At 44.1% G+C, this 14814-nt stretch overlaps 1 protein-coding gene across 3 annotated transcripts in view; it reads right to left on the bottom strand.

Moving 5' to 3' along the window:
• Positions 1–682: 682 nt before the first annotated feature.
• The window catches only part of SLX4IP (SLX4 interacting protein), a 96385-nt gene continuing 82253 nt past the window's right edge, over positions 683–14814 (bottom strand). For all 3 annotated transcript variants that reach the window (XM_080999403.1, XM_080999402.1, XM_080999401.1), the window contains 2 exons: positions 6672–6766; positions 683–2786 (listed from right to left, as the gene is read on the bottom strand). In XM_080999403.1, coding sequence (XP_080855529.1) covers positions 2687–2786; positions 6672–6766 — 195 coding nt within the window. In that variant the 3' untranslated portion in view covers positions 683–2686. The remainder of the gene's footprint in view (positions 2787–6671; positions 6767–14814) is intronic.

The raw sequence follows: 14814 nt of genomic DNA, 5'->3' as shown, positions 1-14814 counted from the left end.
ATCCTGTTCTCTGAGCTGTTTTTCTCAGCTGAAATCACTTTCTGAAACAGCTCTTTGCCCCATGGGGCAAGACACAAAAGGTAGAAAAAAGAAAACAGCATGTTATTCCTTGAAGGAGAACTACCTGAAAATGATTTACAGATGGTACCTAACTCTGAGTAGGTTTTCTAAGATGTATAAGACTGAATCAGATAAGTATTGGAGATGCAAAGAGGTTGAGGGTATGTTCTTTCATATGTGGTGGACCTGTAAAAGGGTAAAAGAGTATTGGGAAATAATTCATACTGAATTGAAAAAAATGTTTAAAAGCACTTTTCGGGGGAAAACCAGACTCCTTTCTGTTGGGAATAATTCAGATGGAAATTCCTAGGTGTCAAAAAAGGTTATTTATGTATGCCACTACTGCGGCCCGTGTTTTGTTAGCCCCAAAATGGAAATGAGCGAGGTTCCAACTAAAGAAGAATGACAACTTAAACCAGGCTTCCTCAAACTCAGCCCTCCAGATGTTTTGAGACTACAATTCCCATCATCCCTGACCACTGGTCCTGCTAGCTAGGGATCATGGGAATTGTAGGCCAAAAACATCTGGAGGGCCGAGTTTGAGGAAGCCTGACTCAAACTGATGAAATATGCGCAACTTGCGGACCTAACATAGAGAATAAGAGAACAAGAAGAACATACGTTTAAAGAAGACTGGAAAACATTTATTGAATATATGGGGGCAAATTGTGTACACTTGAAAACGTTGGCACCATTAAGATAAATTCAACAGTTTAGGTAAGTTTTGATGGATGTAATACTGGAATACTGAATGGTTTGGTTTATATAAAACATGCAGGGATTTATGTTATGCAAAATGAACCATGGAAGGAGAAGAAGGGAAGGCATTGATATTTTAAGGTTGGTCAAAAAAGAGTATTCTAAATTGTAAAACAGAAAATTTAATAAAAATTATATATTAAAAAGAGAGAATTGAAAACAAATTGTGGAATGAAGCGACTGCCTAGCTCGCATACAAGCAGTCATCTGCCACTTTTCATGCAGCCCATAGGCAGCCAACACTGGAAACAGATGAGTACACCAATCACTGAACAAGGGCAGTGACATGGGTGTAATATCACAGCAGTTTGAATCTCCACTTTCCATGAAACTTTACTAGATGATCTTGGACCAATCAGATCCTTTCAGCAGTTTTCGCAAGCATAAAAATGGGGGCAAACGTGCATCAGAGAAGTAAAGAAAATGGGTGTATTATCTCCCTGATCAATTGCACTGCCTAGTTTTGCGAGCTCTTAGATCTCAAGCCTCCTTAAAGCAATTCTGATGCAGTTTTAATGTCCTCGTAAACATTTATTGCAACGGAGAAAGAAAAGTGAGTCAAGTGAATAGTAAATCTCATAATAATCCAATAATAGGGGTTCAGCTCCAAACAAATTTAAGTGGATTTGAGGTACAGGGGTGGGCTTAATCCTATCCTTTCTGCCTCTCTCTCTTCCCAACCTGCTGGTTGGGAAAATATATTCCATCCAGCACACTCTATTTCTTCTAAATGGCTTTTGCATATTAAAAGCTATACAAAAAAACAGGAATAAGACCGAGAGAAATAGGGGCAAAAGAACCTAAATCCCAGTTTGATTCCCATGGAAGTAAATGATGACAATTAGGCTGTAAACAACTGCAGCAGATAAAGGCCCATAATGGATTCATGACAAAATGAAGAAGGGTCTTTGAAGGAAGCCAAAAACAGATCAAAACTCGCTTCTCCAATTACCTGTTGTAGATCACTACCAGGTGTAGAATACTATATGGAACTTGTGTCGTTACATTTCAGTGACTTCTGAAACCTTAAGAAAGTTCAGGAGAAATGCCCATTTAGATGATACTTGCAGGTACTTAGCAAGCCCCCCAAGAAGCCAATATATATTAACAATGGCCCTGGCAGAAGACCGAATCATGATAGCTTTAAATTTGGGGAACTGTTTTTCTGTGGCTTGCTTCTAGGATGGCCTTTTCCCCAACCCCCGCAATTCCCAGCCAACACACACACACACACACACACACACACACATTGAATGAGACTCTCTGCAAGCTTGGCATACAGGGGGTTAAGTGTTAAGGGTTATTCTTTGGTGACTGCAGTCGGTTTTGGTTTGTCTGCATGACGGGCCCTCGTATTTCTCATAAAAACAAGTCTCTCAGGAAGGCTTTTTCTTCGAGTAAGCAACTCTCCATCAGACTTGGTTCCTGCCAAAGCCTTGTGTAGAAAAAACAATGTGGGATTTGGGGGCGGGGGGAACTTCTCTGAAAGATGTCCCCGGGCAACCAGCACGACTGCAAGTCTGGGAACAGAGTGATCCTGCCTCGGAGACAACCTTATTGCTCCTGCAGGACAGGACAGCAGTCGTTTCAGTCACCCTTTGACTTTGGTTTGGATGCGGCAGGGCTGCTGACTCACAGCACCGCTGAGGGTTCCTGCGTCGAAGCCCTGTCTAACCACGCCGCAAAATGAAGTTTTTGCTGGCCGGCTGCACGGCTCGGCTGTCTCCAATTCACATCACTTGTCCCATTCTGAAACAGGAAGCCCCAAGCTGCTCTCAGCTGTATTTATGCAATCCTTTGGTCGAGCTCCACGCCTACGTTTTTTGCTTCGGGCTGAGCATCGGAAGGAGCTTGAGATGCATTCTTCCTACTCCCTGTCTGAGTGCAGAGAGCCAAGATACACTTTCATGGTGTCCTTGCTGGGCTGCTTGCTCTCGTCAGCTTTCTTTGTTTTGGTCCTCTTCACTCTAATAAGAATAAGAATTTTAAAAAAGAGATATTTTTCTTTAATAACGCGTAGCTCGCAACAGCTTTGCTCTTTCTACGAATTCAGGAAGGCTACGGGAGGATCGGCTTTTGTCAATGACAAGCCTGCTTACTGTCTTGGCAAACACCTACGGCTTGCCCAGTATGGGTAGGATCAAGCAGCCGCCGTCTGCATTGGGGGAATTGGATTTACGAAAGAATGAGTTGTGCAGGGCTTCGGGTCCAAATCCACAGGACAGGGCGGAATTTTATCCAGATGTTACAACCCACAATGCACGTTGTCTTCGCATCCTTCCCAACTGAAAGACAATGTTTTCAGGAAAATAAAAAAAAACAAAGCAAGATAAATACGTATGCGCCCAGAGAGGGATTCTAGACTTTTCGGCTTGCACAAATTGTACGCCGTTTTCATTAACACAGCGGGCACCAGATTATAGCAGATGAACATAGGACACCATTCTCAGTCCTGTGATTTAATATTGGAGAGAACCCTCCCTTCCCAGTCCACACTGGAAACGATTCTGGGGGAATGACTGTGACGAACATCTTCTGGATGCTCATGGCAGCAGAGCATGGGTAGCCAAAACATCTTCCAGATGTTTTAGACTCCAACTCCCTTCACTGCCAGTATGGCCAAAGGGAGATGTAGTCCACAACATCTAGAGGGCAGGACACTGGTAATCCTAGATCGAGGAATGTTGTTTTGGAAATACATTTCCCATGTTTCCTTGCAGACTTGATACTGGTTGTTGTATATCTTTGCAGCACTTTCCTAGACTATGGAAGCCCTTCTATGAGCTACTATATCCAGGTAAGATTGGGGCCAAGAAGAGGTGAGAGGGATGGTTCTGGGAGTTCTAGGGACTGGTCCATTTCATTTATGGCTTCCAGAGAGGGAGAGCCTGAAAAATTGGGGCACAGAAGGCCACAGACAAATAAAATTTGATGACCAAACCTCCATATTTTCACAACTCGCCACATTACTTGAGGTTTGTGCCATTTTAGATTTTCTGTTATGCTGGTGTGCATCCTTAATTTAAATACCATGCATGTTTCTGTTTTCTCTGCCTTGGTTTTATGTTGATATGCATTTTAAAGGTAAAGGTAAAGGTAAAGGGACCCCTGACCATTAGGTCCAGTCGTGGCCAACTCTGGGGTTGTGGCGCTCATCTCGCTTTATTGGCTGAGGGAGCCGGCGTACAGCTTCCGGGTCATGTGGCCAGCATGACTAAGCTGCTTCTGGTGAACCAGAGCAGCGCACGGAAACACCGTTTACCTTCCCGCCGGAGCGGTACCTATTTATCTACCTGCACTTTGGTGTGCTTTCAAACTGCTAGGTTGGCAGGAGCAGGGACCGAGCAACAGGAGCTCACTCCATTGCGGGGATTCGAACTGCCAACCTTCTGATCGGCAAGTCCTAGGCTCTGTAGTTTAACCCACAGCACCACCCGTGTCCCTTTTGATATGCATTTTAGGTGAGCATAAATCACCTTGTTGATTTTTGGACCAGGGTGAAAATCTTTCAAAGAAACATTTAGCAGAGGTATGGAAGTGTTGAGATTCCCACGCTGAATTCATGTGCCCCTATGGGTTGGCTGATTCATTCCAATGGAGGTAGATCCACATATGCTTTCCTTTACATCCAGGGCCCTGCTGCCTCCAACTGAACAGATGAGGATGGGCAGCCCATAAACTACTTAGTCAGCCCTCTGGAAACAAACTTGAAGCCAAGAGACTGAGAATCAGCTGGATTTCCATCCTACTTCTCCACTGGCCATATTCTCTTCACTATCAGATGTATCCCTACTGTTGTGTGGAGCAAAACCTTTTGAAAAAGCCCCCCCCCCCGCCTGAAACCGGGGTCTTTGGGCCCTGGAGCCCGGCCTGGCCTTGCCACCGCATCCCTGGCCCAGTCGCTGAACGACCACTCGGCCAGCGCTCGCTCACTCGTCACTCAGATGGTGAACGAGCTCAGACAGAGGGAGGCAGGCATGGGGCAAACCCAGCCTGGCCCTCCTTTCTGCAGGCGTTGGGGGGGGGTTCACCCCCCAAGAGCCATGCCGGCTGGCCAGGCAGTGCAGTGTGGCCCCACCTGGCTTTGGTGGCAAGGGTTGGGCTGGCATGGCGGGCTCCATTTGCCCTCTGTGCTCCACGCATGCCCCGGGCACCAGCAAATGCCGTTACACCACTGCCTCAAAGTGACCTACATGTGGCTTCCTGCAGCCCACCCACGTCCTCACTTCTCCAGACTGATGCGCCCATGGCTATAGTCATTCCCCGGCTATCTGGGGAAACACGTAGTTAAGGAGCTGGGTGATCTTCCAGGAGACAAAAGGAGGAAGATGAAAAGCCCAGACAACATGGTATCAAATGCCTTTCCCTAGCACATGCCACTGGCAAAGATGAACTTTAAACAGGCTAGGCTGTTAACCGCAGGCAGAACGAAGAGGGCAGTGTCTTGGATTTTGTCAGGAAATCTCAGCTTTAAGGCTAAGTTAAAGTGGGGGGTAAGTCCTCTGTGCAAAGGCCACAGCATAATGAAGGCTGAAGTTCAACTAACACTAATATTTGCGGTTGGCGTAAAGAGCACGGAGGAGAAAAGGAATGTTCCTTGGCCCAGTGATTACTTAAGCATAAAGGACCCTCAGCTGCTTTCCAAACGAGCAGAGAAAGGACCCAAATTTTATTCTATACCTTGGGAACTGATTCAATTCCCAAGCAGTGCAAGCTCTGGGAATGCAAGGATCAAAGGAACATTGACCAGCCAACTGGTAACTTACGAAGGGGAACAAGCACCTTTGCCCGGCCCGCCCAATTCATTTGGACATGGGGTTTCATTTTGGCCTGTTGCAAAATGATTTTCTACTTTGAATTCTGAATAAATGCATCATATGTATTGCTACATGTTAGACAGATGGCTCTGTCAGATGGGCTAGGAAGCATATCCATTTCCAGAAATAAAGTAAAAAACAGCAAGGGGGTAGAATACCTCTCATTGCACCCCAAAACATGAAGTGGGCCAAGGATTGCTCCCATATACCTGGCAGCAGAAAGAAGCACCCAAACGCTATAGGTCAATTCTGTGTCCAGGGCAGCTGTCTACCAGTTCCATCTGGTATGCAGGCTGAGACCGTACCTGCCCACAGACTGTCTCACCAGAGGGGTACATGCAGGGCCGTCTTACCCATAGGTGCAAGGGGTGCAGGGCACCTGGGCACTGGGCTCTCGGGGCACCAGGCCGAGAGTCCGGGGCCTGAGAGTCCGGGGAAGAACCCGCCCGTCGGTCGGAGCTCTTCTGTTGCGGGTAGCTCTGAGCCATGAGTTCGGGGATGACCCAGCCAGCGAGATGCTGAGGCGGCCGGCCAGATACACCCTCCTACGTGCCTGGGACTGGTCAAACTGGAGGGGGGGCGCTGGGCAGATCTTTGCACCCTGGCACCGCATATGCTTAAGACAGCCCTGGGTGCATGCCCTGGTTATCTCCCGCTTAGACGATTGCAATGTGCTCTACCTGGGGCTACCTTTGAAGGTGACCCGGAAACTACAACTAATCCAGAATGCGGCAGCTAGACTGGTGACTGGACCGCCACCCTGACCACCTAAGACCCAACTTTCCCCATGATCAATTAACTGCGAGAGAAAGCTGGAAGGGTATGAATGAAAAACAGTCCCTTCCCACCCACCCTGTGTGGGTTCCGGTTGTTTGTCTTTGTTGTTTATTTCTAGGAAGTTGCTTTTATTAAAAATCATGCATAAGCATGAATGACTTTGGGGACTATGCTGTAGCCTTGGCACTATCAGGTTTCCTATTCCCATCTTAAACATGTATGTGGTATGATAGAGAGAGAGCAGGGGAGAGCGCTCACATCTTTTTCAGGGCATCTTGCTTTTCCTGCTGAGTCAGGGAAGTTGCCACAGATTCTCCGAAATATTCAGATGTCCCAGGAGGAAGGGTCTCTTCCTAATCCAAAAGGTAATGCAAAGCTTTCAAACGGTGACCCATCAGCACCACATTTTTCAAAACGTTACAATATACATGTACAGTGGTACCTCGGGTTAAGAACTTAATTCGTTCTGGAGGTCTGTTCTTAACCTAAAACTGTTCTTAACCTGAAGCACCACTTTAGCTAATGGGGCCTCCCGCTGCTGCCACGTCACCGCTGCACGATTTCTGTTCTCATCCTGAAGCAAAGTTCTTAACCCGAGGTAATATTTCTGGGTTGGCGGAGTCTGTAACCTGAAGTGTATGTAACCTGAAGCGTATGTAACCCGAGGTACCACTGTATTCTTTATACATTTCACAGATTTTACAATCATTTTGACATTTCAAAACTTGACTTCCTTCCCCCTCTTTCTGTGGTTCCTTAAATTTATTTTTAATATCTTCTGCGTATCCAAATTAACTTAATTTGCTCATTTATTCATCTTCTTTAAATATATACTCTTCTGAAACTGCACGTTATTGCAATAATCCTGCCATTGTTCTTATCTGTTTAAAATTTATCTGTAAATAGTCAACAAACCATTTCCATACTTTTTTAAAGAAGTTTGTTATCTTGATTTCTCATTCTTCTGGTAAGTTTCACAATTTCTGCATATTCCATAAGTTTTTGTATCCATTCTTCCTTTGCTGGGTCTTCTGCTTCTTTCCATTTTGGGGCAAGTAACATTCTTGCTGCTGTAGTCGCATGCATGAATAAATTTCTATACAGTTTGGGTAGTTCTGTCCCTATAACTCCCAAATAATGTTCCTATAATGCCCTGTGTTATTATTCATCCTTCATATTATTATCAGCACCAGAATGAGATCATAAAGGCCAATCTCTCTCCTTCAGGTGGACAACATCAGCACGAGGACACAAAGACCAGTCTCTCTCCTTCAATGGTCACTATCAACATGAGGTCACAATGGCCAATCTCTCTCCTTCAAGTGGACAACATCAGCACAAGGACACAATGACCAGTCTCTCTACTTCATTGGCCACTTTCAACATGAGGTCACAATGTCCGGTCTCTCTCTCTCTCTCCTTCAGGGAGGCAGCATCCTCATGAGGTCACAGTGGCCAGGAGAGGGTCAGGAAAAAACAGATCACAGCAGGCTGTGTGTGCAGATGGTAAATCTGTCCTTATAATTCCCCAAAGAAAAGCTTCTGGTTTGTTTGTTTTTTTACAAAGGTTATTTGAAACATCCTTTTCATTTCATTATATATCATTTCCCGGTAAGTCTTAACCTTGCTACAAGACCACCACATATGATAAAAAGAACCTTCTTTCTCTTTACATTTCCAACACTTATTTGATTTAGATTTATACATTTTTGCCAGTTTACTCGTTTTACTCATCCCCCTCCCCCAGTTTATACATGTATTCTTTATTAACTCTTCCACCTCTCCAGAAAAAAAGGGACACCAGATTGCACTAAACCAAGGGCAGTCTTTCCTGCAGTAATCTCCTGCTACACATTTTTGAGCCACTGAACTGAATGACAAACGAACAAGGCCAATGAACTGGATTCCAAGCCATCTGAAGAAATTGCTGGCAAATATTTGATGTCTCTGTGGTTCGAACTGTGACAGATGTCAGGAGTCTGTGTAGCAGACAACACCAGGTTGCTTTGTCACTTGTTATTGAAGAGTTAATGGAGCCGTGTCTATTCCATTATTCTCTGAAGGATTCCTATGATTTCCCATATTAACTACATGGAATACAGAGACTTGCAAAACTCTGTCTATCCATCCATCATATTCAGCTTTGCTAGTGACTTTCATTTTGAATTATGCTTTTGAATTATGGTGCTGGAGGAGACTCTTGAGAGTCTCATGGACTGCAAGAAGATCAAACCTCTCCATTCTTAAGGAAATCAGCCCTGAGTGCTCAACTGGAAGGACAGATCCTGAAGCTGGGACTCCAATACTTTGGCCACCTCATGAGAAGAGAAGACTCCCTGGAAAAGACCCTGATGTTGGGAAAGATGGAGGGCACAAGGAGAAGGGGACGACAGAGGACGGGATGGTTGGACAGTGTTCTTGAAGCTACGAACATGAGTTTGACCAAACTGCAGGAGGCAGTGGAAGACAGGAGTGCCTGGCATGTCTGGTCCATGGGGTCACAAAGAGTTGGACACGACTAAATGACTAAGGGACGCGGGTGGCACTGTGGGTTAAACCACAGAGCCTAGGGCTTGCCAATCAGAAGGTCGGCAGTTCGAATCCGTGCGACGGGGTGAGCTCCCGTTGCTCGGTTCCTGCTCCTGCCAACCTAGCAGTTCAAAAGCACATCAAAGTGCAAGTAGATAAATAGGTACCACTTCAGCGGGAAGGTAAACGACATTTCCGTGTGCCGCTCTGATTCGCCAGAAGTGGCTTAGTCATGCTGGCCACATGACCCGGAAGCTGTATACCGGCTCCCTCGGCCAATAAAGCGAGATGAGTGCCGCAACCCCAGAGTCGGCCACGACTGGACCTATTGGTCAGGGGTCCCTTTACCTTTACCTAAACGACTAAACAACAACAACAACCACAAAGTGACTTTAATAAATATATATGTTCAGACATGCACACAGAACCGTGATTGTTCTCTTCATTATTAAAACCTATATATGAACGGAATGAGAATTTTATTTATGTATCCCTCACACACTGCTCCTGTAAAAGTCACGCTCCTCACTGCAACCCTTCTGAATACTTGAAATTGGACCATCTAGCTGAGGCAAAAAGGTGTGGCATCCATTTGCCTTCTTGCCTAGCCGGTCAAAAATTGGAGGCCTCGGTCCTCAGAGCATCATTGAAGCAAAACGTGCCACACTTCTCCCATGTCACATAACATTGTGCCTTGATGACATGAAGAAGAGTCTTGCAAGGCCAGATTCATGCATGCCATTTCACTTGTGGCCTAAACCCGCTTTGCAGTTTAGCTGCAGGGAAAGTGTTGCTAAGTGGAAAAGATTGCACTCTTTGACTTTTGGTTTGCTTTATAGTATTTGTCCGTAGAGGGGGCCGAAAAGGGTTAACGCTTTGAAAAATAACAAGGGAAAAATGATGTATATGTGAAACACTTCTCAACATGCCCAGTAAGTATAGTAGATTTTCCCCTCAGAGCCACACCCTGTAAGTGCTATATTTTGAGAACTGAACAATTAACATAAGGAATATGAGTCATTCTTTGAACGACTCTGTGGGAACCAGAGAGCCTCTTGCTTTTAGGAGGAATGTTAAGTTGCCTGAGGCTGGAATAGCACCAGATATATATATATATATATATATATATATATATATGCGTGTGTGTGTGTGGAACAAAAAGTGGACACCATATATCTTAAGTATTAATGGTGATACCTGCTTTAATAATTAGTTAATGAGATGTGGGGAAGGGGGACTGGCAGGCGAGGAGGGATGAGGAGCCTGTTTTGAGAATTATGTTGTTTATTTCCTGTGGGAATACCAAGGCTTCTGAATGAAAAAGGGAAGATTAAATCTGTTCTCATCCTGTCTGGGAATCCCAATTTTTTTTAAGTCAGTAAAATAAAGAAAAATATCACAGGCCGAAAGAATGACTGCAGAGGTTAGACTCTGTATGAGTATTTTAAATTGTAAAACAGAAAAATTAATTTAAAAATTATTATTATTAATAATAATAGTGTTACCGTGAGAGCGAAATGGGATGCAGAAAAGGACGAACAAATAATCAGTGGAACTCGGGCACATTCTTCACAGAACAAAAATAATTTCCTCAATGAAAATATGGACATCCTATTCCATTATTATTATTATTAAATTTATACCCCGCCCATCTGACTGGGTTGCCCCAGCCACTCTGGGTAGCTTCCAACATATATAAAAACATAATGAAACATTAAAAACTTCCCTATACAGGGCTGTCTTCAGATGTCTTCTAAAGGTTGTATAGTTATCTCCATGGCTGCAACATTTATCCAATGAAAATATGGATGTCCTAAGGAAATGCAGGACATTCTGGGGTGGCTTCTGTAAATCCAGGACGGTACCTGGAAAATAGGGAAACTTGACAGGTCTGAAATCGCCACCCATAGTACTAGAGTTTGGGGACACCTGCTAAAACAGATTGGCAGAATATTCAAGACAGACAAAAGGAAGGACCTCTCCCCACAGGACAGAATTAACATATGAAATTCACTGCAACAAGATGTGGACACCAGCTTGGAAGGCTTTGAGAAATTCACAGAAAAATTATAGGGACAGAACTAACCAAACTGTATAGAAATTTATTCATGTATGTGACTACAGTGGCAAGAATGCTACTTGCCCCAAAATGGAAAGAAACAGAAGTCCCAGCAAAGGAAGGATGGATACAAAAACTTACGAAATATGCAGAAATGGCAAAACTTACCAGATGAATAAGAAATCAGGTGGGCATTGCTACTCCTGTCCAAATTACTTTCTCTCTTCCTCTCCCAGTGCTGGGTGCTTCCTCCTATCCTTCCTCTCTTCTTCTGTACAGTGGTACCTCAGGTTAAGAACTTAATTCGTTCTGGAGGTCTGTTCTTAACCTGAAACTGTTCTTAACCTGAAGCACCACTTAAGCTAATGGGGCCTCCTGCTGCCACCACGCCACCGCCGCGTGATTTCTGTTCTCATCCTGAAGCAAAGTTTTTAACCCGAGGTACTATTTCTGGGTTAGCGGAGTCTGTAACCTGAAGCGTCTGTAACCTAAAGCATCTGTAACCCGAGGTACCACTGTAGTCTCCTCTTGGTTGTTCTACTGCTGCTTTACCCATCAGTTGCTGCCTAGTCCGTCTCTTCTCTCTACTCTGCCCCCAACCTGCAACAGCTACTGGACTATGAAGGCTCACCATTGAATCTGGGGCGCCGGGCTATACTTGCATCTACCATCTGCACACACAGCCTGCTGTGATCTGGTTTTTCTTACCCTCTCCTGGCCATTGTGACCTCATGAGGATGCTGCCTCCCTGAAGGAGAGAGAGAGGCTGGCCATTGTGACCTCATGTTGATAGTGACCATTGAAGGAGAGAGACTGGTCTTTGTGTCCTTGTGCTGATGTTGTCCACCTGAAGGAAAGAGATTGGCCTTTATGATCTCATTCTGGTGCTGATAATAATATGAATGATGAATAATAATACAGGGCATTATAGGAACATTATTTGGGAATTATAGGGACAGAACTACCCAAACTGTATAGAAATTTATTCATGTATGTGACTACAGCAGCAAGAATGTTACTTGCCCAAAAATGGAAGGAAGAAGAAGTCCCATCAAAAGAAGAATGGATACAAAAACTTATGGAATATGTAGAAATGGCGAAACTTGCCAGAAAAATAAGAAAGCAAGATCACAAACTTTTAAATAAAAGAACGGTTTATTGAATATTTACAAATAAACTGTAAACAGGTAAGAAAATTGGCAGGGTTATTGTAAAAACCTGCAGTTTTATAAGAGCATATATTTAAAGTAGATGAATGAATGACTAAATTGAGTTATTTAGGATATGCAGAAAATAATAATAATAAAAATTATTGAAATGTATAAAACTGAAAAACATAAATAAAAGAATATGTTTGGGGGGGAATCATAGAAATGAGAGCGATCAACCATTGTAATCTACGGTAACTAAATGGATCCCTCCTAGTTTCCTGGTAATGCATCTTGAGGAAGTAGAGGATTGTATCTGTCAAAAGCTTGCGCCATAGTCAAGGAGCTTTCAAGATGCCACGACTCATTTTGTTGTTCTTCGCCCCTGTTGCTGACTCCTGCTTCCCCAAGACTGCACCATTTTGAGTTCTAGCACAAATACTCCGCTTTCCAAGAAGGAATTCACAAGGAAACTGAAAACGACTATTTTCAAGACCTGGGAAAGGCCCTGTGTCAATTCCAGTTCCTTGCACTCACCTGAGGGCTAGACAGGTTGGTGCCCTCTTTGTAACGCTTTTGGGAAAAGGAAGGGGCTGCTCACTGACTACTTTGCATATCACCTTTCTAAGAATGTCTCAGTTTCTGGTGCCTTCCTTTGGAACGAAGCTCTTCACTTCTGGGTACTGGAATATGTTGTTGTTTAGTCATTTAGTCATGTCCAACTCTTCATGACCCCATGGACCAGAGCACGCCAGGCACTCCTGTCTTCCACTGCCTCCCGCAATTTGATCAAACTCATGTTTGTAGCTTCAAGAACACTGTTCAACCATCTCGTCCTCTGTCGTCCCTTCTCCTTGTGCCCTCAATCTTTCCCAGCATCAGGGTCTTTTCCAGGGAGTCTTCTCTTCTCATGAGTTGGCCAAAGCATTGGAGCCTCAGCTTCAGGATCTGTCCTTCCAGTGAGCACTCAGGGCTGATTTCCTTCAGAATGGATAGGTTTGATCTTCTTGCAGTCCATAGGACTCTCAAGAGTCTCCTCCAGCACCATAATTCAAAAGCATCAATTCTTTGGCGATCAGCCTTCTTTACGGTCCAGTTCTCACTTCCATACATCACTACCGGGAAAAGCATAACAATACGGACCTTTGTCGGCAAGGTGATGTCTCTGCTTTTTAAGATGCAGTCTAGGTTCATCACTGACTGGAAGGTACATTAGCCATATTTTAAAGGAAACGGAGAGGAGGGTGGGAGGTGAAGAATAGAATCATGGTTCTCTTAAACTCCCCTATGTGCATTATTTTTTTAAAATGTGCAGGGGTACTAAAAAACAAAAGAAAGTTTTCACAGTTTGCCAAAAACAAGCTGGTTTGACAGCTAGGTACTCTTTACCTGATTGGATTTTTACTGTGGAATACAGAACATTTCCTGTGCTGCCTTACAAAAGAGAATTGGTGGCCACATGCAAACAGCTACTGCTTGAAGACATATGCTTAATACTGTTACTCCAAGGCTAAGATGTTAATTGAGGCATGAATTGCTTCCGATTGCACATTATGTCATGTGACTATGGACGGTGGATTCAGAGGGAATTTTTGCAGAGAATGGATCTATTGTTCAGCGATAACACAAAGGCGGGGAAAGGTCAGTGGTTTTATAGTCAAGACGACATTCGCTTAATAACATGCAAAGGAAACTGAAGCCAAGATGGTCTTTGGAGTTTTACTTCTTTCTGGTTGTTAAATGCTTTAACAATGCTATTTTATCTGCTGAACCCTCTCTATTTACCCTACTTTAAAGCAAGCATGGGAAGGCTACGGTTATGGAGGAGGGAAGACGAAACTTTTGCATTTCTGACTCGGGAATCTTGAAAGCTTATTTTATCATTTGGCTGAAAGAAACACAGGAGGAAGCAAATCAATAAAAATATTTTAAGAAGAAAGAAAGTGGAAATGTAAATAAAACTACAGGGGGAAACGAACATGGATTTCCAAATACAGTAGTACCTTGGAAACTGAACAGAAGCCGTTCCGGAAGTCCGTTCGACTTCCAAAACATCCGGAAACCAAGGAGCGGCTTCTGATTGGCTGCAGGAAGCTCCTGCCAGCCAATCAGAAGATGCAAATCAATAAAAATATTTTAAGAAGAAAGTAAGTGGAAATGTAAAAAAAACTACAGGGGAAAACGAACATGGATTTCCAAATACAGTGGTACCTTGGAAGACAAACAGAAGTTGTTCCGGAAGTCCGTTCGACTTCCAAAACATCCGGAAACCAAGGAGCAGCTTCTGATTGGCTGCAGGGAGCTCCTGCAGCCAATCGGAAGTCGCGGAAGCCATGCTGGACTGGACATTCGGGTTCCTAAAGAATGTTTGCAAACCAGAACACTCACTTCCGGGTTTGCGGCATTTGGGAGCCAAAACATTCAACTCACAAGTCATCTGTTAACCAAGGTACGACTGTATCAAAGTTCTGTTGGATATCAAAATAATGGAAGACCCATGTAAGTACTAACTTATGACAGATGAACTACACACAGCAGCAGGGCATTGGTAGGGGAGAGCTGACAGAGGGAGAGAAATGTGTTAATATATTAAAACAATTTATTCCTCTTCTTTCCAATTCTCCCCCTTCAATTGCAAGTCCCAACCCTTTTGGGAAGGAAGAGG

Source organism: Podarcis pityusensis, assembly GCF_964106645.2.
Source record: "Podarcis pityusensis genome assembly, chromosome: 3".
Classification (NCBI taxonomy): domain Eukaryota; kingdom Metazoa; phylum Chordata; class Lepidosauria; order Squamata; family Lacertidae; genus Podarcis; species Podarcis pityusensis.
Note: the sequence above shows the minus strand (reverse complement) of the source record. Positions and strands in the feature narration are given on the sequence as shown.